The sequence below is a fragment of the Mixophyes fleayi genome, chromosome 2 (genome assembly GCF_038048845.1).
Source record: "Mixophyes fleayi isolate aMixFle1 chromosome 2, aMixFle1.hap1, whole genome shotgun sequence".
NCBI classification, from domain to species: Eukaryota; Metazoa; Chordata; class Amphibia; order Anura; family Limnodynastidae; genus Mixophyes; species Mixophyes fleayi.
The window spans coordinates 372773980-372797455 of record NC_134403.1 but is presented as its reverse complement, the minus strand read 5'-3'; the positions used below and the strand labels follow the sequence as shown (position 1 = coordinate 372797455).

General features: G+C 43.2%; 1 protein-coding gene across 3 annotated transcripts in view; it reads left to right on the top strand.

Moving 5' to 3' along the window:
- Positions 1-7042: 7042 nt before the first annotated feature.
- The window catches only part of SIDT1 (SID1 transmembrane family member 1), a 63003-nt gene continuing 46569 nt past the window's right edge, over positions 7043-23476 (top strand). For 2 of the 3 annotated variants that reach the window (XM_075197427.1, XM_075197425.1), the window contains exons 1-2: positions 7043-7189; positions 7901-8244. In XM_075197427.1, coding sequence (XP_075053528.1) covers positions 8053-8244 — 192 coding nt within the window. In that variant the 5' untranslated portion in view covers positions 7043-7189; positions 7901-8052. The remainder of the gene's footprint in view (positions 7190-7900; positions 8245-23476) is intronic. The other variant, XM_075197426.1, reaches the window with a different exon arrangement.

Sequence of the window (23476 nt, the reverse complement as noted above, 5' to 3'; positions counted from 1 at the left end):
CGTGACCCTGTCTGGCCCCCCTTCTGATGGGGATCAGGACTGTCTTCATGACGTGTACGTTTGTGGGTGTGAATCTTTTTACTACATGGCTCAGAGTGAGCCCATGACTGGCACAACATGGAGGAAGAAAACCAATATCATTAACAGTATAGGACAAGACCCAAAGACTGCCAGGGGTGAGCTGGTACAAACTTCAAGCCCTTCTGCGGTGTGGAAATAGCCGTGTTCCCTCCACACAGCTAGGAACGCCTTTATTATTGGACAATCTCCACCCCATTATCTAATTTCAGTTATCTCACTCAACTGACCACCTTGCTGGGAACTTTCTCACCCTGACACGGTCTTTAAAATAAAACCTTCAACAGCCAATTCATATCTTATGAGATCTTAACTCCCAACTGTCCTGATTTTGGCAGGATAGCCCCAATTTAGAAAAGGTATGGTGGATTGGGCAGCACGGTGGCTCAGTGGTTAGCACTTCTGCCTCACAGCACTGGGGTCATGAGTTCAATTCCTGACCATGGCCTTATCTGTGTGGAGTTTGTATGTTCTCCCCGTGTTTGCGTGGGTTTCCTCCGGGTGCTCCGGTTTCCTCCCATACTCCAAAAACATACTAGTAGGATAATTGGCTGCTATCAAAATTGATCCTAGTCTCTGTCTGTCTGTGTGTGTGTATGTTAGGGAATTTAGACTGTAAGCCCCAATGGGGCAGGGACTGATGTGAATGAGTTCTCTGTACAGCGCTGCGGAATCAGTGGCGCTATATAAATAAATGATGATGATAGATTATATTCATGTAAGTCCAGTAGGGCTCTTTCTACAGAAGGATGATCAGTCACTCAGCCAAGGCTTCAGAGAAATATATAATGAGATAACGCAGCCAGTGAAATATAGCGCACATAGATAGTACTGTGCTAGAGCGGTCTGCACGTTACATTACCCAGTGCCTATAATAGACTATAATAAAACCAGGAAGACATTTCTCTTTGTGAGATAACATGAACTATTACAATAAGGTGGTTTTGGCCGTGTTTACCTGTCTGTAACACAAGCTGCGCTAATTGTTAACAATCTCTCCTACACAAAGATCCCTTTATCAGTAAATATGTGCTTGGGCTACGTTTTGGCATAAATTCAGTTTATTCAGTAAAGAAAATGAGGTACAAAACACAATCTCATCCAGTATAAATACGAATATCACAACAATCCTGTAACTGCAAACTATGTTCTGTTGTTGTAACATTTTAAATAAAAGATTAACTAGCTGCAATTACTACAAAATGCTAAGAAAATCTTCTATAGCTTCAGTTTTAGTGCTCTGATATTGGACTATAATTAATGTCATATATGTTGTTTTATATGGCTCCTACACTCTCACCATCTGCTGACTGGGCGCAGCCATGATGAATACACTGCACTGTGTATAATGAGAGGAAAGAAAATGCCGGTATAATGGAAATGTATTTACTCATGAGATGAACTTTCTTTGAAATATGGCAGTGTTCACTGACTAACAAATAAATGGTTTTCTATTGAAAAAAAAAAAAAAAGGTGAATCAGTGCAGCTTATGTCCAACACCTGTAGAATTCATTTTGTTTTCTAGTTGTGTTATGAAGAACAGGATGTCATTTCATTCTCTCCTGTAGCTGCATTAATACTTATTACTGTTTTATCTGATCTATCTAATATTTTCAATAATTTCTTCCTCTATCCTTGAATTCCAACTATATTCCCACCACCGCTAGCTGCACAGAAACGCCTATCACCAGTGGCTGCTTTATGATTGGTGGCTGATACCATAGCCACACCACTCCCCCCCCCCCCCCCCCCCCCGATATATTATTATTCTGCTACTTTATGTATTTCATGTTCCCCGCACTGCTTAGATTGTAAGCTCATCTGCCCAGGACCATCTTTAACTTCTGTTTCATGTAATTCTATGTTATTCTTTTGTTGTATCATGATCCCCTCAATGTACAGAACTGCGTAATATGTCAGCGCTTTATAAATAAACAATAATAATAACAGTATCTCCCAACAACTAAAAGTGCCCACAATGCCCGCCTCTGATGGAGGTTATACCCATGTCCAGGTGAGACACACTCTTTTGGGAGTCCAGAAGCAGGATAATTGGCAGGTGTGTCTGTACTGTCATTTAATAGAATTAACCAGAGTGCTGAAAAAATAAAATGATAAAAACATTCATTACACTGATCTTAGCTGACAAAATGTGTAACTGCCCATATATAGCGGATAAATATCCCAATAAAACATATGATAATGTTCTCAGTGATTAAGATGGGTTTTCCTGCCATTCTGATATCACCTATAAATGTTCCTTTCAAGAGCTTGAATAAATATTTGTTATCTGCCTTCTGGTGCATGTGATCCGTGCTCCGCAGTATACATGTTTATGTGTGAATAAAGCACAGAACCTGGTTAGTAAAACAAACAGTTGTGAAAACAGCGTAATGCTGTAATAAGGTGACAGAAATACAGAGCTTCCCAATGCTGCGCTGTAATCAGACAGACCCAGATACTGAGCTGTAGTACCCTCCATGGGTGAAGGAACAGTAACCTCGCCAGTGTGTCTGTCTATAAAATCCTTACCTCTCTAAATTCTAAAATATATATTTTGTCTAATTAGCACCTGACTGTGTTATTTATGTATTATATAGTACTATAATGGTTTTGTTATTTCTGCCTGTGTACATTTCATCTCTTGTGGTATCATATTATGTGCCCCAGCTGTCTGCTGAGCAAACAACACTGAGGGGGAAATGTATTAAGCTGCGAGTTTCCGGCGGGTTTGAAATAGTAACCAATCAGATTCCAGTTATTGTTTATTTAGTACATTCTACAAAATTATAGCTAGAATCTGATTGGTTGCTATAGGCAACATCTCCACTTTCAAACCTGCTGGAAATTCACAGCTTGATAAATCCCCCCTCCCCCTCCCCCCAATGTCAGTGTCTCAGGTCATTTCTACCACTTGGTAAGATTACAGGATTGTGATAAATCAATGGATTTCAGCAAATGAGCAGATCTGAGTATTGTACACTGCTCAGCAGCAATGCACAGCACCAATTAGCTACTGGCTGTGTTTGTATTAAATACTGACATGAAATATTGCTGCACATGAAATTATTGCCCCAAGTTCTCCAACAAAAGCTGAGCATGACGATCAATCAATAGCATCTCAATAATATGTCCAAGCTCTTTTCATATTCAATCAATTTCCAGGTGCTGTGTATTGTAGAATAAGTTGGTAGTATACTAGGGGTGAGGGAGTCACTAACTTCAGGGTCCTGAGGAAGAGACCACTGCAGACTAGTTTGGGGGACAGAGGATTACTGCTGCAATGTAGGGTTGAGACTGGTGTTCTTTAGTTTCTGTTCTTCAGAGTGATGTGATCTAGAGATATTATCAGCAGATAGCTCAGTGGGAGAATGTCACGACTTGCCGTGGCTGCAGTTCAGCATCTCCTCCCTAGAGTCTGCTGTACCTTCATGTGTTCCTGCCAGAAAGGGCTTAAACCTCCATCATGTGTTCTGATCTTAATAACCTGTCTCTGGCTTTTAAGAGACTGCCTGTGCCAGCAGTCTGGGCCAGTTCATCAATCACTGCTGCTGGTCTCCCTGTGAAAACTCCTGTGATCTGATCCTGACTTGCTCGCTGGTATTTGACTTCTGCCAAGAGATCATCTCTCTGCAAGTATCCTGCATTTCCAAAGGGCATATCTTTCTGCAAATGACCAGCATTACCAAGTGATCATCTCCCAGCAATCCTGGTTATCCTGACATCCTGCACCCACAGTCATCCTGTTGTACCTGATCTCCAGCTCCTCAGCTAAACCTGGTTTATATATTTTCTTACATTCCTAGAACCAAAAACACAGACCTGCAAATGCCAAGTATCAAGAGGTACAGCGTACTGTAAGCCACTAAAACACCCAATGACATGAACACGGCTACATGAAATTAGTCATAAACACAGAGTGGACACTATAATTAATCTGCAGTCACACACCCTGTAAACCAAAGCAGATATTTACTTACACAAAGCTTCTCACCAGACTCAAAAGAAAAACAATCTGATGGAACAGAGGGGCAGGGATTTGTGCTATTGAGTGTATAACGCAACCTCTACATTGAGTGGTATTCTCCAACCTCTACATAGGTGATATCCTCCAACCTCTACATTGGGTGATATTGTCTAACATGTACACTGGGTTATATTCTCTAACTTCTACATTTGGTGATATTCGCCAAACTCTACATTGGGTGATATTGTCCATCTGTACATTTCGTGATATTCTTCAACCTTTACATTGGGTGATATTCTTCAACCTCTACAATGAGTGATATTGTCCAACCTGTACATTGGGTGATATTGTCCAACCTCTACATTGGGTGATATTGTCCAACCTCTACATTGGGTAATATATTTTTCAACATCTACATTGGGTGATATTCTCCAACCTCTACATTGAGTGCTATCTGCCAACCTGTACACTGGTTAATATTCTCCAACCTGTTCACTGGGTAACATTCTCCAACCTCTGCATTAAGTGGTATCCTCCAACCTCCACATTGAGGGATATCCTTCAACCTCTACACTGGGTCATATCCTCCAACCTGTACACTGAGTGATATCCTCCAACCTGTACACTGAGTGATATTCACCAACCTGTACACTGAGTGATATTCACCAACCTGTACACTGAGTGATATTCTCCAACCTCTACATTTGGTGATATCCTCCAACCTCTACATTGAGTTATATTTTTCATCCTCTACATTGGGTGACATTCTCCAATCTCTACATTGGGTGATATTCTTAAACCTCTACATTAGATGACATCCTCCAACCTCTCTAATGGGTGACATTCACCAACCTCTACACTGGGTGATATCCTCCAACCTGTACATTGGGTGATATTGTCCAACTTCTACATTGGGTGATATTCTCCAACCTCTACATTGGGTGATATTATCCAACCTCTACATTGGGTGATATTCTCCAACCTCTACATTGGGTGATATCCTCCAACCTGTACATTGGGTGATATCCTCCAACCTGTACACTGGGTGATATTCTCCAACCTGTACATTGGGTGATATTGTACAACTTGTACACTGGGTGATATTATCCAACCTCTAAACTGGGTGATATCCTCCAACCTGTACATTGGGTGATATTGTCCAACTTGTACACTGGGTGATATTATCCAACCTCTAACCTGGGTGATATCCTCCAACCTGTACATTGGGTGATATTGTCCAACTTGTACACTGGGTGATATTATCCAACCTCTACACTGGTGATATCCTCCAACCTGTACACTGGGTGATATTCTCCAACCTGTACATTGGGTGATATTGTCCAACTTGTACACTGGGTGATATTATCCAACCTCTAAACTGGGTGATATCCTCCAACCTGTACATTGGGTGATATTGTCCAACTTGTACACTGGGTGATATTATCCAACCTCTACACTGGGTGATATTCTCCAACCTGTACATTGGGTGATATTGTCCAACTTGTACACTGGGTGATATTGTCCAACCTGTACATTGGGTGACATTCTCCCACCTCTACACTGGATGATATTCTTAAACATCTACATTGTTTGATATTCTCCCACCTCTACACTGGGTGATATTCTCCAACCTCTACAGTGGGTGATATTCTCCAACTTGTACATTGGATAGTATTGTTAGACCTCTGTAAATATAGAGCTGAATTAGTGAAACGTGTGTCGGCGTATCGTTTTGTTGTTCCATACACTAAGTTTTGCTGTTTATCTAATAGTTCCTAATCTATCTCAAACTACAATAACAACCATAGATTATTTAAGAGATGGTAGAAGTATTGAGAACTTACAATACTGGTTCGCAATTAGGGTCAGATCTTGGGGTAAATGTATGAATCTCCGATTTTTTCAACTCGCCAAAAATCGGCGACTTTGTAGGTAAAATTTAAAGCGACGATGGCTTGTAAAGGCAAACTTGCCTTTACAAGCCAACTCCGCTTTAAATTTTACCTGCAACGTCGCCGATTTCCGGCGAGTTGAAAAAATCTGAGATTCATACATTTACCCCCATGAGTTATAAGTCTGTACTCTATAAACAAACATCTAGGATAGTGATCAGGTTGTACAGACACTTGATATTGTAAAGCTGCTATATTAGAACTGGACGGCAATGTGGCCTCATAATTGAGGGACGTTAAATAGATGCGAATGAGATGATCACTCAAACTTTGTTTGATCAACAATTTCTATGCAATTTGTTGAACTGTGTTGTGGTGTCAGTGAATAAATCACACTCTGTACATCTGTATCGTGGGGTTCAATCAGTGACGCTTTAATAAATCAAAAGACTCAGCTTTAATAACAGCTGTGATCATGTAGTGATCATATAGAGAGCGTGTTATACCTTACATACATGACAGGGTTAAAGTTATTAAAGACATACTGATCAGACCTGACCCTAGAGATCAGATTGTCTCTTTAACAGCTGAATAATTACTGAAAAAGATTCAATAAGGGAGGAATTATGATACACGAATATAAGTGTCTGTACAGATCAATCAGATGTGGCAACAAAGTCATTGCACTTAATATACAATTTTTAAATTCACTACTGTTCACATATTATATCAGTCACATCACAATTTCACAATGATTTTATGTTATCTTTAGCTAGTTCTCAGTGATCAGGATACATTTATATTTTAAATAGTGTTAATAAAGGATTAAGTTTTATTCACCAATTAACATCCCAGAGTGCCCCAATTTACACCCTTCTTTCTTGTTCTTCTGGTGATTGCAAGCTGTAAGGTGACATCACAATTCCATATTGCAGCACCAGGTGGCGCTGTCGTCCACCTCCAGCTCACTCTGCACCTGACACTTTTGCTTTACAACCAAAAATGAGAAAAATGCAGAAGGATCCTGTGTGATTGGTCACTTGTCCTGCTGCTCTGTCCCCTTTTATACTCAGAACAGCCAATGGGGAGCCAGAGGGGGAGGGAACTGTGCTGGTGCCTTTTGCCCAGTGCCTGTGCGCTGTGCAGTCTGGTGGGTGAGTGATTATTTGCACTGGAGATGGGTGACTATGACAGCCCTGAGGCCACCAGCAGAACAGAAGAGAGCTCAGCATCATCCTAATACACAGACAGGTAAATAATAATCACTGAAGCATGGATTGTACAAATGTCACATCCAGTATGTACATGTATGCAGGGACATTCATTCAATTTGTATTATTGTAGCTGCATAGACTGTAAATGTCTTTACCAGGAAATACCATTAAATGTGTCTATATAATTACTGTGTGTGCATCATAACATGTACAGCCATAGATGGAGATATGGATAATAACTAGGTAATTAAATTAATAGATAAATATATATGAAATAGATATGAGACATATAGATATGAGGGATTGATAGATTAGAGAGAGATATAATGATAGATAGATAGATAGAATGATAGATATAAGATAGATATGAGATAGATAGATAGATAGATAGATATTAGATAGATGATAGATAGATAGATATAAGATAGATGATATATATATATATAATTATATATATATATATATATATATATATATATATATATATATATATATATATATATATATATTAATACTGGTAAAGAGATCTAGCAGTAATTTGTGCAGATCAGACAACAGATTTCTGTGCTCTGCATCACAAGATTATAATTAATCATATTCATCCAGGTTTCAATCAAGCCAGAACAATTCCAGTGTACAGAATTATCTGTAAAATGCATTAGGAAGAATAATAGATTATATAGTCACTGCTATCTGATGATTTATTTAACTTTTTTCTCTCTTTAATCCTTCCTTCCCTGTAACAAAGATCTGCATCGATCCAGAGCCACAGTGCGGAGATTATAGACATTATATTTATTTCTGTTTATCAGTATTGTCCGAGCGTTGTTCCAGTCCATGGCGAGAGGTCGTTGGATGGATTGAGAGCGCCGTCTCCGGAGGTCAGGACTTACCGGGGAGATGAGGCCGTCAGGACTAACAGTCTGCCTCTGCCAGTGTCTGCTGGTCCCCTTCATGGTGGGGAGGTTTACCAAGGCCGAGAGCCGGCCCACGGACATCAAACCGGCGCAGTTTGGCAAGAGCTACTCTGGGAGTATTGACCGGAACATTGAAGAGGTTTATGCCTTCAATTACACCAGCATCCCCGGCAAGGTACTCGTCTCTTCTGCTGAAACTGTTTATTTACTGCAGCTTTATTGTAATCCAGCCTCCAGCATGGCAGCTGGTAGAGAGGGCATGCTGGGGGTGGTGGTTCAGCAGCCACTGCAGCTTGGCAGATGGCCGTATGGAGTGACTCCATGATGAGAGAAGTAGATGTAAAACGTGATTTAAGTTGGTTTTAGCTGAAAGTGATGGCGATGTGTTAATGTGGTTGGTACATTTTGTGTTAATTTGTATTGGGAGAAAACAGATAAGTTATAGCTGAACATGGAATGAATAATTTGTTGCCGTAGTAGAAATTGCCCTTGGTTGGTAGGGCGCCCCCTATCTGTGTTTGCAGGCAATAGGCCTCCCCCCTTTTTAGTAGAGTCCTGAAAGGTTGGGACACACTGACTTAATCAGATATTCTGTTTTGTTTTCATTCCTCCGCTAATATTTCCTAGAAGTAATCTCATCGGGATCTCTTCTCTGTGTGTTGTTTTACAAACTACCCGATACAAACAAACTTCTGCTGCTCTTAGTATTGTAGAGTCTATGGGGTATATTTACTAAACTGCGGGTTTGAAAAAGTGGAGATGTTGCCTATAGCAACCAATCAGATTCTAGCTGTCATTTTGTAGACTGCACTAAACAAATAATAGCTAGAATCTGATTGGTTGCTATAGGCAACATCTCCACTTTTTCAAACCCGCAGTTTAGTAAATCTAGCCCTAATGGGTCTGATTCATGTTCCGACGTTCAACGTATCATGCGTGAAATAGCTCCGCGCACGGCCAGAAACGGAGATTACACCAATGAGCGCAACTGCAGGCAGTTCATACCCACATGCAATTTACAATTATGACTCCTTACAACCTGGAATGAGGGAGAAGGGACTGACGTCAGCCATGTACAGTCAGGTCGTTCTGACACATACGGCAGAGTCAAGTCCTGGGTTTGTCGTATGTGCGCTAGTTCTCACCTGTATCCTTTACACCCGCTACAGGGCAGGTGGAAGCGCCGACTGATAGTGATGACTGATACGACATAGTCTTTCATATAAAAATGACATGTATGCGCCCCACTAGCTAGCACAGAACTGTACACAACTATAAAAATGCTTTGTGTGCATAGAACGAACTGAAAGCATCTGTATTTATGTAAATGTAAAAAAAAATATATAAAGAAAATTGAAAAAAAAAAAGTTTTGGATTATACTGTTAGGAGTTGTTATTATATATTATGATGTAGGTGTAGCGCTCTTACCCCCAGATTCAAATCAAAACGTATCTAGAGATTAGAACTGCGCACAATTTCTGCGCTTTTTATAAAGATGCAACTTCAGTGCACGTTGCGATCAGACATGAATCTTGTCCTGTGTACACAGGTATCACCTGTAAATAGACCCATCCCCATGGTCATACAGAGTAACAGGAAGGTTAGATAGTTACTGTGCTTAATGCGTTCTCTCATACGTACATGATAATAAGTGATAGGGACTGAAACAATTATACCCCCACGATGGTAAATGTTACCCGGTCTTGTATTCCTGCGGAGGGAGAATTACACTTGTGAGCTTTCAGTTTGAGTGATGTGATTTCCATCATTGATTTTAATAGCCGTTGACCTGATGGTCGAACGCTGAATCAACAGGTAGTTCCTTTGTCTGGTACAAAGCTGCAGAAACATTTCACAAGAACTCTGTGCTTACCAGACCTCAGGTCGGGGTGAGAGGGCAGTGCCCGCTTGGCAGTCTCAGTAATGGAGCAATAATCTCATGACGAGGGGGAATAAAACTACTGGTTTATGGGGTTTTTTGTGCATATTTATTTAAAGACTGTGTAATGTTAATATTGTGCAATTTAGCAGTTCTCCAAATCGTATATTCAGTGCATTGCATGAACATTTGTCTGTCTCCTCTCCCACCGTGGTGCCATTTCAGGTCTCGCTGAACACTAGGTCCTCACCCCACACCACTGGAGGCTCCCCCCACCCCCCTCCCCGACTCCACTGGAGGCTCCCCCCACCCCCACCCCTCCCCCCGACTGCACTGGAGGCTTAGCCGGACACTAGTGACTGATTGGCTGGCATGCTTAAGACTGCATATCCTCCCGTACCGGGATGCACCAACGTGTGCATGCCTGCTTTAGTGGGTTAGTGTTTATTTAAGTGTAGGGCACATGCCTACGTTGGTCTCCTGGTTGTTTTGAGAGTTCTTCTGTTACAGGAAAACCTGCAATGATCCCGTGTATCAGCCATGACCGCTACGTGTGATCAGGGGCTCCTCTTGTGTCTGGTAGGATTGCAGGTTTTCTCTGACCCTCATTTTGTTAACAATCTCTAATCCGCTGGATCACTCTAGTAAACCAGTTAGGACCTAGCCCAGTACACATTTCTGGAAGGAGCAGCCAGTATTCACTAAGCTGCATTTTATGTGTATATCACTCAGGATTTTCTTCCCAACACTCCACAGAGACTGCACTGACTCCGGGGGTCAGTGATGTGATCGCTGCTATAACTAAAGGACATTACTTCCTTCTAAGACTGGGTACTCACTGCAGAAATGTTCTCCTGATGTGTTATCTAGAACGAATTTACCAACGACCAATAAAAAAAAGTCCTGATCAGCAGCCGGTTCCTGTGTACACACGATACACGTTATACAAGATTTACCTCCAGATCTGTGATCTTCATCTGTCATCATCATCGGCTGAAAAGAAAGTGACTCTGGAAAGGGAAGATCCTGATCGTGAGTGCACACTCTGCAGAACTGGAGTGACATCGGTCCATAGTTTGGTTTAAAAAGCAAATGAAACGATACGATGAGCTTTGGAATGATAATCGCTCATCGGTGCTGTGTACACACTAATGTGATATCGGGGCGAACAGTCGTTTATTGGGTGATTGGCCCGATAATTGGCTGAAAACCCTGTAGTGTGTACACAGCCTAATTCTCCTGGATCTCTCTGCTGCAATTGACACTGTTGACCACTTTCTTCTCATACAAACGCTACAATCCCTAGTTCTTGGACATTGTCCTTTCCTGGTTCTCATCCGACCGTTCCAATCGCTCTTTCAATGTTAATTTCTCTGGATCCACCTCTGCTCCACTTCCTTTATCAGTTGGAGTTCCACAAGGCTCAGTCCTAGGTCCTCTGCTATTCTCTATCTACACCACTTCTCTTGGAAAACTAATAAGCTCCTTTGGATTTCAGTATCATCTCTATGCGGATGATACACAAATCTATCTATCCTCTCCTGATCTTTCACCATCTGTGTTGTCTCGCGTTACTGACTGTCTTTCTGCCAATTCATCTTGGATGTCTTCTCGCCAACTCAAACTCAATCTTTCAAAAACACAGATAATAATAATCCCACCAGCAAACAGAAGTTACCTACCTGATATTTCTATTTCTGCTGCCAACACAACAATACACCTCACCCAACAATCTCGCTGCTTAGGTGTCATCCTTGTTCCCCACATCCAATCTACATCCTCGTCCTAGTACAGACATCTAAAAAGCATCTCCAGCCTACGCACATGTCTCAGACTCTGCAAAAGCTTTAATTCTTGCACCCTTAGGGCCTGATTCATGCTTGGACGTACATCTATTTGTGTATCTTGCGTGAAATGCTCTGCGCACGCTCAGAAACAGATCCCATGACAATGAACGGGACTGCATGTAATCCATATCTGAACGCAACTTACACAGCAGTCTGTGACTTGAGAGGCGGAACGGAGAGGGAACGGGCGGACTAACGTAGGCCCTGTACAGTGGGGGTGGACTAACGTAGGCCATGTACAGTGGGGGTGGACTAACGTAGGCCATGTACAGTGGGGGTGGACTAACGTAGGCCATGTACAGTGGGGGTGGACTAACGTAGGCCATGTACAGTGGGGGTGGACTAACGTAGGCCATGTACAGTGGGGGTGGACTAACGTAGACCAGGTATAGTGTGGGCGGACTAACGTAGACCAGGTACAGTGAGGGCGGACTAACGTAGACCAAGTACAGTGAGGGTGGACTAACGTAGGCCATGTACAGTGGGGGTGGACTAACGTAGACCAGGTACAGTGAGGGCGGACTAACGTAGACCAGGTACAGTGAGGGCGGACTAACGTAGACCAGGTACAGTGAGGGTGGACTAACGTAGACCAGGTACAGTGAGGGTGTGCTGATGCAGATGCGCCCAATTCAAGTTCTTGGTTTCTCGTAAGTTCACTTATTTTCAGACGTATCATTTGTCCCCACTATTATACATATGGTGAGTACTGTGCAGGCAGAGGGTACTTACACCCAGATTCAGGCGCAGGCTGCTTTTGGACTGAATTGGGCCCATAATCTCCCGCATTAACTATTGTAATATCCTCCTTACTGGTCTTCCCATAACCAGACTTTCATCCCTAAAATCTATTTTAAATCCAGTGGATAAACTGATCTACGGCTACTCTCCTTCAGTCGCTGCATCACTGTCTGTATCCAGTGGAAATTCATAAGAGGCAGTATTGAAAATGTAAGCGACCGGGATGTGATAGTGTTACAATGAAGGCAGGAGGACATACTCCGTATACCCCCCACTCAGGGGCGAACGCAGGATTTTTAGGGGGGAAAAAAGCGAGAGCTGCTGAGCTCCGTTTCGGTAACACTGTACTATAGTGCTGCTGCGGAGGCTTCCTTGACAGCGCCGCGGCTGCTATATAGTGCAGTGCCGCTATGTGGGGCACTTCGTTAGTGGAGGCCCCTGCCACTTCCATCACTATATATATATAATATAAGTGACTGGACTGTGATAATCTCCTCACCTGTCTCCAAATATCTCCCAACGCGACACTTCCGTTCTGCACAAGATCTGCGTCTCTCTTCCACTCTCATCACATCCTCCCATTCCTGGTTTCAGGACTTTTTTTGGGCTGCACCCACTCTGTGTAATTCCCTCCCTCGCACAATAATTTCCTCTGGTTTTCAAGACTTCAAGTGTTCTCTGAAAGCTGAGAGGATCTCTTCAGGCTGCTTATAAAATTCCTCAACCATTCTCTGAGCCTCCCCAGGCTTTGTACCTGATTCCCACCCTCTACACAGATCACACAAAGCTTTCTCTTTCTATACTTACCCCCCAGACCAGCATTGCTGTGTGACTGATCATACAGCGCACTAAGTACTATCAGCTTTCATTCTGGCTGGACCTATGTGTAATATGCAGCACTTACCCTCATTGTCCCATAGATTGTAATCCTCTCACCTCTGTATTACACAGTATTGTTTTATTACTCTGTTTGTTCCCAATTGTACAGCGCTACGGAATATGCCGATAGTATATAAATAAATATTAATAAATAAATCTCAGCAGGCAGCGTAAGCTCTAAGTTGCCGACACTTGAACACCATACTTGCCTATTTTTGAAGGCAGCTGTCTGGAAGGGGGTCCGTTGAGGGGGTGTGGCCACGTGTGGTGCGCTATTAGGCCCCACCCCCGATGGCACATTTAGCCCCTCCCCCACCCTGTTCAACAACGGATTGGGCTGCATTCAGGATGTTTGCCTGCTTTCTCAGGAGTCTGGGAGAACTCCCAAAAATTCGTGAGTCTCCCGGACATTTCGGGAAAGTAGGCAACTATATGTACACTGATTTGATCTGCGGATGCTGTCAGGAATTTAGCACGTACGCTGCCTGCTATGTGCCAGAATACATAGTATAATACAGCAGAAGACATCCCTAGGATAATATATATATAGGCATTACGTGCTGTAATATACAGAGGCATTACCTGCTGTAATATACAGAGGTATTACCTGCTATATACAGATAAAGGAGGCCTGAATCTCATTGGGCCATATGGTTGGATGAGTTCTGTGGCGCATCCAATCAGCAGTCTCCAGACCACAGCTAGTCCTGCCCAGGGGATAGATCATAGGGATCTGCGGCTGGATGATCGAGGGGTCTTGGGATAGGGATTTAAAATAACCAAAACAAAATACTTATATTTTTGTAAGTTATCTTCTCCGGTCATTTAAATTGTGGAAATGTTTTGAACATGTCTGACCGCAGGTAAAGCATAGGGTGAGTCTTATATCACCCTATGCCCTCAAAATTCTGCTACATTTATTTCCCCGTTCTGGTAGTTTCTGGGGTGTCTTACAATACGGCTGTAACGTGCTGTTTACAATCTCACAGTAATGCACAAACCTCCTGAAATCCCTGCTATTCTCCTCCTCTCTAACCAATCAATAATGTATCATTGGCTGCGGTTCATCCATTGGAGCTGTCTGTAGGATCCCTGCTGGGAGTTAGATGGACTGTACAGGGTGCACAGAGCGACTGATGTCCAGACTGGCAGAATACTGCGTCTCTCTATAGGAGAACTGCTCATATCATGCTGGTTAACCACAGATGCTGCAGATTATATAAATATATATATATATATGTATATATATATATATATATATATATATATATCGCACAGGAAACATGCAAGATCAGGTTTCTAATCTTTCGCAGGGATCAGGTTTCATTTTCTCCCTCTATTAAGCGCTCAGTAATCAGCGTTGGGCGATATATAACGAGAGGCTGTGGCCTGGGGCAGAGAGGTTACAGGGGCTCCAGATCAGTTTCTATCTCGTGGTCTGCATCCTGCCACAACATGTTACAAGGACATTGTGTTGTCACCATAAAGGGGCATCGGTGTTTTGAGCCGTGCATTGAATAAGGATATAGATAAACGCAGGTTTTGTTCTGGTTGATAAATAATTTGCCGTATCTTCCAGCATCACCATTACAGACAAGTCAGTCTCTGTTTTCAGAGCATTTGTACCAAATAAATGAACCAATCTATCGATATCTCTAGACCCTGAGCTGTCATCTGAGATTTAGATTCGTTTCTGATGTTAATTTGCCCTAATGACAGTCCTGCTGACTTGGTAGAGGTAATAGAAGTGAGGGATCATTGTAGCTCCACTTCTCTGCCACCACGAATCTCCTGCGTTACGTGAAGACGCTCGTTGGCAAAGGCAGAATTTTTCCCATAGGGAGCAATGATTTCTCTCCTTCGTCTACTGGAAATGCAACGGGCAGATGAAAAGTGCTAAACCAGAGGGTCCTTTCCATGTAATGTGTGTTCATTCAGATGCATTGGGGGTTTTGGATGTTAGAAAAATAAAGCAGTTTTCTACAGCCAAAAACTGGGACTTTCCTGGGAATTATTATTACCATTTATTTCTATATCGCCACCACATTCCGCAGCGCTGTACAGAGAGTATTTGTCATTCTCACATCAGTCCCTGCACCATTGGAGCTTACAGTCTAAATTCCCTAACACAAACACACACACACACAGACAGATAGACTAGGGTCAATTTATTAGCAGCCAATTAACCTACCAGTATGTTTTTGGAGTGTGGGAGGAAACCGGAGCACCCGGAGGAAACCCACGCAAACACGGGGAGAACATACAAACTCCTCACAGATAGGGCCATGGTCGGGGATTGAACTCATGACCCCAGTGCTGTGAGGCACCTGGCCCCATAGGCTGGTAGCTGCAGATGCCACACAAAACAACTGTCACTGGTACCAGTGTAGCCTGGTGTTATTTGCACTTATATTCTGTAACATGTAGTGCAGAGAGTAACAATCGCTTGTGCACCGTTATCTCACACCAGCGCCCGTCTCGTTGCTGCCCTGCATATCCCTGTTTATCATGTATGCTGTTTCCCCACTGGCATCAAGCCGCACTTTACAGATAAACTATAATTCATTGTGAGCTTTTTAATTATGGAAAAATAAATCCCGGCAGATTATATACTATTACAGGACTTTCTTACATGGCTCCTAAAGGTCAGCGCTGTAATAATTGCAGGGTTTATCTCACAGGTAATAATCAGCTACTAACAGTCTGTGCAGTTATAATGGAACCAGGTCTGTTCCTGACTTATCAGAGTCAGATAAGGCTGTGAGAGTATTTATCTACAATACTGTAACCCTTATTTATAATGTGTACTGAAGGATCTACCTCTTAGCTAATCCATTCAAATAAACTAAACAAGTGACGACAAGGCGCGAGGCACAGTCCGATATTATTCTTGTAAAACTTCCAAACTTCACGTGTCAGGTTTCTCACCACACCCCAAATATTTCATTACAGAAACAACATTATGCTGCAGATATACTTATCAGAGAGCAGTGTTATGTGTGATGTGTTATATGTGGAACAGCATAAGTGGTGTATGGTTTATTATAGTTATATTATCACTCACTACTTCCTACTATTAATCTTCCCGCAGAGCTGAGCGATCAGCAAATGACTCTTTAAATCTGACTCTGATAGACATTCCTCTCTGTGATGAATCTGCTGGTCAGTGCAACCCTGCAAAATGGATTATTCCTAAAAAGTAAAATTAGCGCTTATTGTACCACCCGGAATCACAGCTGTTCCTACACCCCCCATCCTGCTGCCCCATTTCCTAATAAGAGGTTACACCACCCCCTTGTAGATGGGGTCCCTCATCTTGTTCCCTGTTTGTGGCTTTTTGAGGCCTCTTATAAACCAGTTGGGTTTCCAGGTGACTGATCGCTGCTGACTGTGTCAAACACATAATGACATTTACAGTGGTGCAGAATGCATGTAATATAATTACTACAGGGGCGTGCTGAAGATATCATCCATATGTAACCGATATTAGGGTATTACACGGCTGATTAGGAGTCGCAGTGCCGAGAAGATATCTCTGTAACGTGCTCGTTTTGCGTTAATAAGTCAGGATTACCATGGTAAATGGCACAATGACTGTTTATAAACAGTGGGGCTTTAGTATGTAAATTATAGATAAAAAGAGGGATTGTTGAATGAAGAATATATAGTCTGTACACATGGGTGTTATAAAGAACACGGAGCCTGAACACGGCATCCACATGTCATGTCTGGGCCAACATCCAGTGGTGATGGTGCCCGTAGCGACCAATCAGATTCTAGCTATTATTATATATCTTGTACATTCTAGAACAGGGTTGTCCAACCCGAGGCCCGCGGGCCGTATGTAGCCCAGCACGCCTGTAAATGTGGCCCAGAAGGAGTTTTTGTTGTGACAAGGGGGCAGCACTGTTAATGGAAAAAAAAAATCCTGGAAAAAAAGGAAAAGAAAATACTTACCTTGCGGTCACGTCAGCTGGTACTCCGGCTCCCTCCCTTGTCTCCTCCTCCGTGCGGTGCTCGCAGTGAATGTCAGGTCACAATTTGGGGTCACAGTGATGTATATGTCAGGTACCGCAGGCCTGGTCAGGGCACCCTGATATACAATGCCTGGCTTAAATGCACTTTATTGATATTGCATTGAAACAATACAAAAAGTGATTATAGTATAATAACAAGAGAGGATTTTTTGAAAAGGGGGAGATTGAAAGGTAAGTATAGGGGGATTTGAAAAAAAAGTGATATTATATATATATATATATATATCAATCACTTTTTTTCTCATATATATATATATATGTTAACTATGTTTTCTATGGTTTTTTGGTCAATAAAAATAGGGGGGGGGGGGCCACAATGATGCGTACACTACACTACTAAGCCCCGCCCCGTCCGTTTAATTTGCCGAGCCACCGGGAATCGGGAGAATTGCCTGCTCTCCCGGGAGTCTGGGGGACAGACCCAAATTTCGGGAGTCTCCCGGACATTCCGGGAGAGTTGGCAAGTATGCAGTCACATGAGAAGCTTACTGGGGGCTTTTCTTGACCATACATAGAAAATCCCTCTTTAAAGTTACTTTGCAGTGATTTGCGGAGTCTTAAATTGTTCTCTGCTGTTCGTTGTGTCCCAAATCCTGTGGCCTTAAACCGCTGCCTCTATCTGTCTCAAGAGGCCCCAAATGCCAGTAATTACTTTGTGCTCGGTATAAATGAGCCATTTGTGAAAACAGATGATCAGGACGCAGCGATCTCTCCTTCCCCAGAGGGTGGGTGCCACTGGTACCGATGCTGCCAGTGCTGGACATTTACTAAGTGGCAGATAAAGCTGATATTTCCATTACGTGGGTTTAACAGATAAGATGAGGATCGCACAGCGGCAGGGACAGGAGGGGGTCCGGGGGTTGCTGGAGATTGGCAGATTCAGATTTTACAAGCCAGCATCATGCCGGCCTCGGGCTCTTTTCTCAATAATGATCAGCAACGGGATTCACACCTCTCACCTCCTCCCTGAGACCCTATCACCTCAGCCTGGAATAAAGATGTGTATTTTACAAACAGGTTAAACAACAAGTGACGTGTATAGTATAAAGCTGCACCACCACTACTACTACTACTATGTAAAATATTTCACAAATATGACTCTCTGTATTACATGTGTCCTGAGAGTGAGGGGACACCGGGACTGTCTGTATTACATGTGTCCTGAGAGTGAGGGGACATCGGGACTGTCTGTATTACATGTGTCCTGAGTGTGAGGGGACACCGGGACTGTCTGTATTACATGTGTCCTGAGAGTGAGAGGACACCGGGACTGTCTGTATTACATGTGTCCTGAGAGTGAGGGGACACCGGGACTGTCTGTATTACATGTGTCCTGAGAGTGAGGGGACATCGGGACTGTCTGTATTACATGTGTCCTGAGAGTGAGAGGACACCGGGACTGTGTGTATTACATGTGTCCTGAGAGTGAGGGGACACCGGGACTGTCTGTATTACATGTGTCCTGAGAGTGAGGGGACATCGGGACTGTCTGTATTACATGTGTCCTGAGAGTGAGGGGACACCGGGACTGTCTGTATTACATGTGTCCTGAGAGTGAGGGGACATCGGGACTGTCTGTATTACATGTGTCCTGAGAGTGAGGGGACACCGGGACTGTCTGTATTACATGTGTCCTGAGAGTGAGAGGACAACGGGACTGTCTGTATTACATGTGTCCTGAGAGTGAGAGGACACCAGGACTCTCTATATTACATGTGTCCTGAGAGTGAGGGGACACCGGGACTGTCTGTATTACATGTGTCCTGAGAGTGAGGGGACTCCGGGACTGTCTGTATTACGTGTCCTGAGAGTGAGGGGACTCCGGGACTGTCTGTATTACATGTGTCCTGAGAGTGAGGGGACACCGGGACTGTCTGTATTACATGTGTCCTGAGAGTGAGGGGACACCGGGACTGTCTGTATTACATGTGTCCTGAGAGTGAGGGGACACCGGGACTGTCTGTATTACATGTGTCCTGAGAGTGAGGGGACACAGGGACTGTCTGTGACAATCTGGGGATCTGGTAATTCCAGCAGGTTTTTCAGGGGTAAATAATCCCCTCCGGACCCACCTGTTACATGAACCGGAGAGCTGGCGCTCACTTCTATCTTTTGTTTCTTCGCACGCTGCAAGCCGTCCATAGTGCTTCTATAGAGCCTCCCTACTCTGTTATTAGTGACATTTATATAGCGCCAGCATATTCCATCACGTGTTACTCTACTGAACAGCTGAGAGCTCCCGATAGTGGGAACAGGGTTCTGTACCTTTATTTTCTTATTCCCTCTTTCTATCTGACTAATGTAAATATTCTGGGTTACAAAGTATAAATATTTCCTTTTCTAGGGCTTTATGTTGGGTGCTGATAATTCCGCTTACTGAGCGTAACTGAGTCATCAGCATCAGGTCACCAGCTCTGGAGGAGACCCCCGTCTTGCAGAATGACAGCCCCCCCCCCCCCCTCTCTTTGTGTCTCTGGGTTACTGCAAGGTCTGGTTTCTGTGTGTCTGGGGGGTGAAGGGTTAACCTGAGGTGTCCCCAGAAAATGCAGATTTTCCGGAACAGGGACTTGAACTGATCAGACGAAAATAGCTAAAAACCGAAGTGAGTCACAGCAGCCGCTGGGGGTATAAACGGCCTCAGGATTGTGCAGGGTTCAGTTCATTCAAAGTTTTTCCAGTACATTAAACGACTATTTGTCCCCAATAAACCCAGTAAATGTCCATCCGCCTCGCAGGACTCTGGCAGCTCCAGTTTAGCATATAATCAATGTGGAAATATCACAATGACCGGGACATTAGGAAAAGACGACGCCAACAACATCCAATCATAAAAGGGCCACATTCAATAATTGCGCAGTTATAACAAGACCGTGTGCAGTATGTAAGGGCCCCACACGGTCAGTGGCATAATGCGGGGGCCACACACTACATATACAATATGAGAAAATAAAAGGTACATTAGTTTCTGTTGAGTTCTGATTGGCTGACACGGTTCACGCTAATTACATGGATAAACAGGATTTACAGGATATTGTCTGGTATAGATTGATGTTCTCTTCGCTAACTCAGAGCAATTATTGAAATCCTATTCTCCAATCCTTATCTATCCCGTAGTATTATCCAGCTGACGCATTGTGTAATGCCACATCATCATATTCTGTAACATGATCTATATGACATGTACCATACATTGTGACATGACAGACCACGGTCCCAGCTACGCTGGCCCATCTGATCCAGATCCACTTCATCCCAACTTGAGAACGTCACTTTCCAGCAGAACCAGATGTTCACTGATCGTAGTTCTCAGTATATGACCCTCTTGTGTATGTATAGCCAACTGCACAGTAGCACTTCTCTTGTCCTGTATGCTGGGTGCAATTCTCAGTATATGCTCTTATTTTGTGTGTATGGACAATTACACAGTTCCACCTCTCTTGTCCTGTATGCTGGACGTAGTTCTGGGTGTATGTTCTTATTATGTATGGACAGCTGCTCAGTACAAGTTCTCTTGTCATGTTTGTTGTGTGTAGTTTGCACTCTATTTTGTTATGTTGTGTACAGTGCCGTAACATCTAAGTGGGAGTGGCATTTGACAAGTGGATGTGGCCAACCTAATATGGGTGTGGCTAGAACTTTACTGAAAGAATTTGTATAATATATATATATATATATATATATATATATATGGTAATAATTGGTAGATGTTTTTCTATAAATAACGTGGTTTACTAGAGTCCCACTTTCCATCTGGGCGGGGGTGATGGAGGACCAGGTGGCTGCCATTGGGAGCTGTCTGTCACTGGCTCTTGTAATGGGACGGGGGTTGGGGGTGCAGTTATGAGACCCCCTCATACAATAACTCTGGACAGCTGTGAGGGGCAGCTAGGATTCTTCTCATACCGGCCAGCCAGCTCCTGTGACAGCTCAGCAACACCTGGGGACAGCCAGTAACAGCCCTGTAGGGCTAGAGGGGGACACTATCTCACTTCAAGGATTAGCCCAAGGGAGCGCAGCCGCCCGATCCCTGCCTTCGTGCCCAGAGTAATCGCCGCTCTAATTCAGCTCTCCTACAAGCAACAATCCATTCCCGGCAATGCAGTGGAACGCATGTGCGTTCCAACAACAGGAAGTTCGGCATTTGGAACGCAAATGCGTTCCAAATGTCGAACTTCCTGCTTTCACATGCGTTCCACTGCATTGCCGGGAATGGATTGTTGCTTGTAGGAGAGCTGAATTAGAGCGGCGATTCCTCTGGGCACGAAGGCAGGTATCGGGCAGCTGCGCCTCCTTGGGCTTGCGCCCGGGGCGGTCGCACCACCCGCACCGCCGTCGTTACGGCTCTGGTTGTGTATATCATTGTTCCCGTGCTCTTGATATAAATGCTGGATGTAATTCTCAGTATATGCTCTTATTTCGGGTGTGTGGGTAACTGCACAGTTCTGCTTCTCTTGTTCTGCTGGGTGCAATTCTCAATGTCTCCATATATCCTGTGATTTCATGCACCTTCCAACATTAAATAGTCCTTAAAAATGTGTTTTGAACATTAGGAATTAAGTAACAAGATCCAGCGACACTGGAATGATAGGAACAGATGATAATAACCTTTCTTACATAATCTATTGCTGCATCATTGTATAAATACAATTACTACCACAATGATGTGTGTACAGTGAGAATCTGGCAGAACACGCCACAATTAACTTAATAACGAAACGTTCTCTGCACTTCCTGCTGGCATAGCAAGACCGCACCTAGCGTGACCCAGCGTCAGCCCGGTGTGTGCAAGTTGTGCTGTGTAGTGAGGGTGTGTATGGGGGTAACTAGACATTTGTGGGCCCCTGTCAGGGGCAAACGCAGGATTTGTAGAAGGGGGTTTCCACACCACGCCTCCAGTGGGCGTGACCAGCATGAATAGGGGCGTGGCTATAATTTTAGACAGCACTTGGCAGCTCTCCAACTCTTCCTATCCCCATAATATACATGGGCAATGCTGCGTGCACTACTGTTAGGTGCACACAGCTCTCCCTTTTCAAGCAGAGCTGTGTGAAGTGGAAGCAGGGTCCAGCCACCTCAATTATACAGTGCCCCAGGTTTGGAGGGGGGTTTCCAGGCACTAGGAAACCCCCCTTCGGTTTGCCTATGCCTGTGTACCCCCCAATGGTGATATGAATGTGTTGGGGCTGAGATATTAAACTGTTGTGTGAGAAAAACAGAGATGAATGGTTATAAAGCGAAGAGGGTGATAGTGGAGACGTTATGGGCCTGATTCCTGTATGAACACATTTTACATTTGTAAAATAAGAACGCGGAACTTGACGTAGTATTGGCCATGTTCAGATCTGAGTGGATCTCAAAATACGTTGACATGTTAATCTGAACACATAAACCTTTTATTTGATCATAAATTAAAATAACAAATCTTAACAGTATATTTATATATATATAAAAATATTTTCAAATATATATATTTTTATATATTTTTTTTTACAATGCATAAATAAAGATGATTTCACTTCTACTGTACATACAATGAGTTTATATAATCTATCTGACTTGTATACAGTTGTTCTGTGATAGATACAGGCACACATACGTGGAATTTGTAAAGCAAAGAGGATCTTCTCCCAGATCCGCCTCAGAGAGGAGCCCCCACTGATAAGACGGTTACACGTATGGTGTATGAGTGTAGATCATACATTGGGACATTAGTGGTAACATTAGGCAGCACGATCAGTCCATCGAGTGTCATATATCATCTATACAACTTTCCTAGTATAAGCAGTTAAAATATTACTCTTATACAATATACGGGTTGAAATCACTAACATAGGAGAATAAACCTATGAAGTGTTTAAGTAGAATATTAAACATTATGTGGAGTTTTCTCCATCTGGCCTTTATTTCGTAATTATTTATTTTAGTGTATTTTAAGAGATTGAATATTATTATTATTATTAATATTTATTTATAAGGCGCTACAAGGCATCCGCAGCGCCGTACAGAGACAAACAAAATCACAA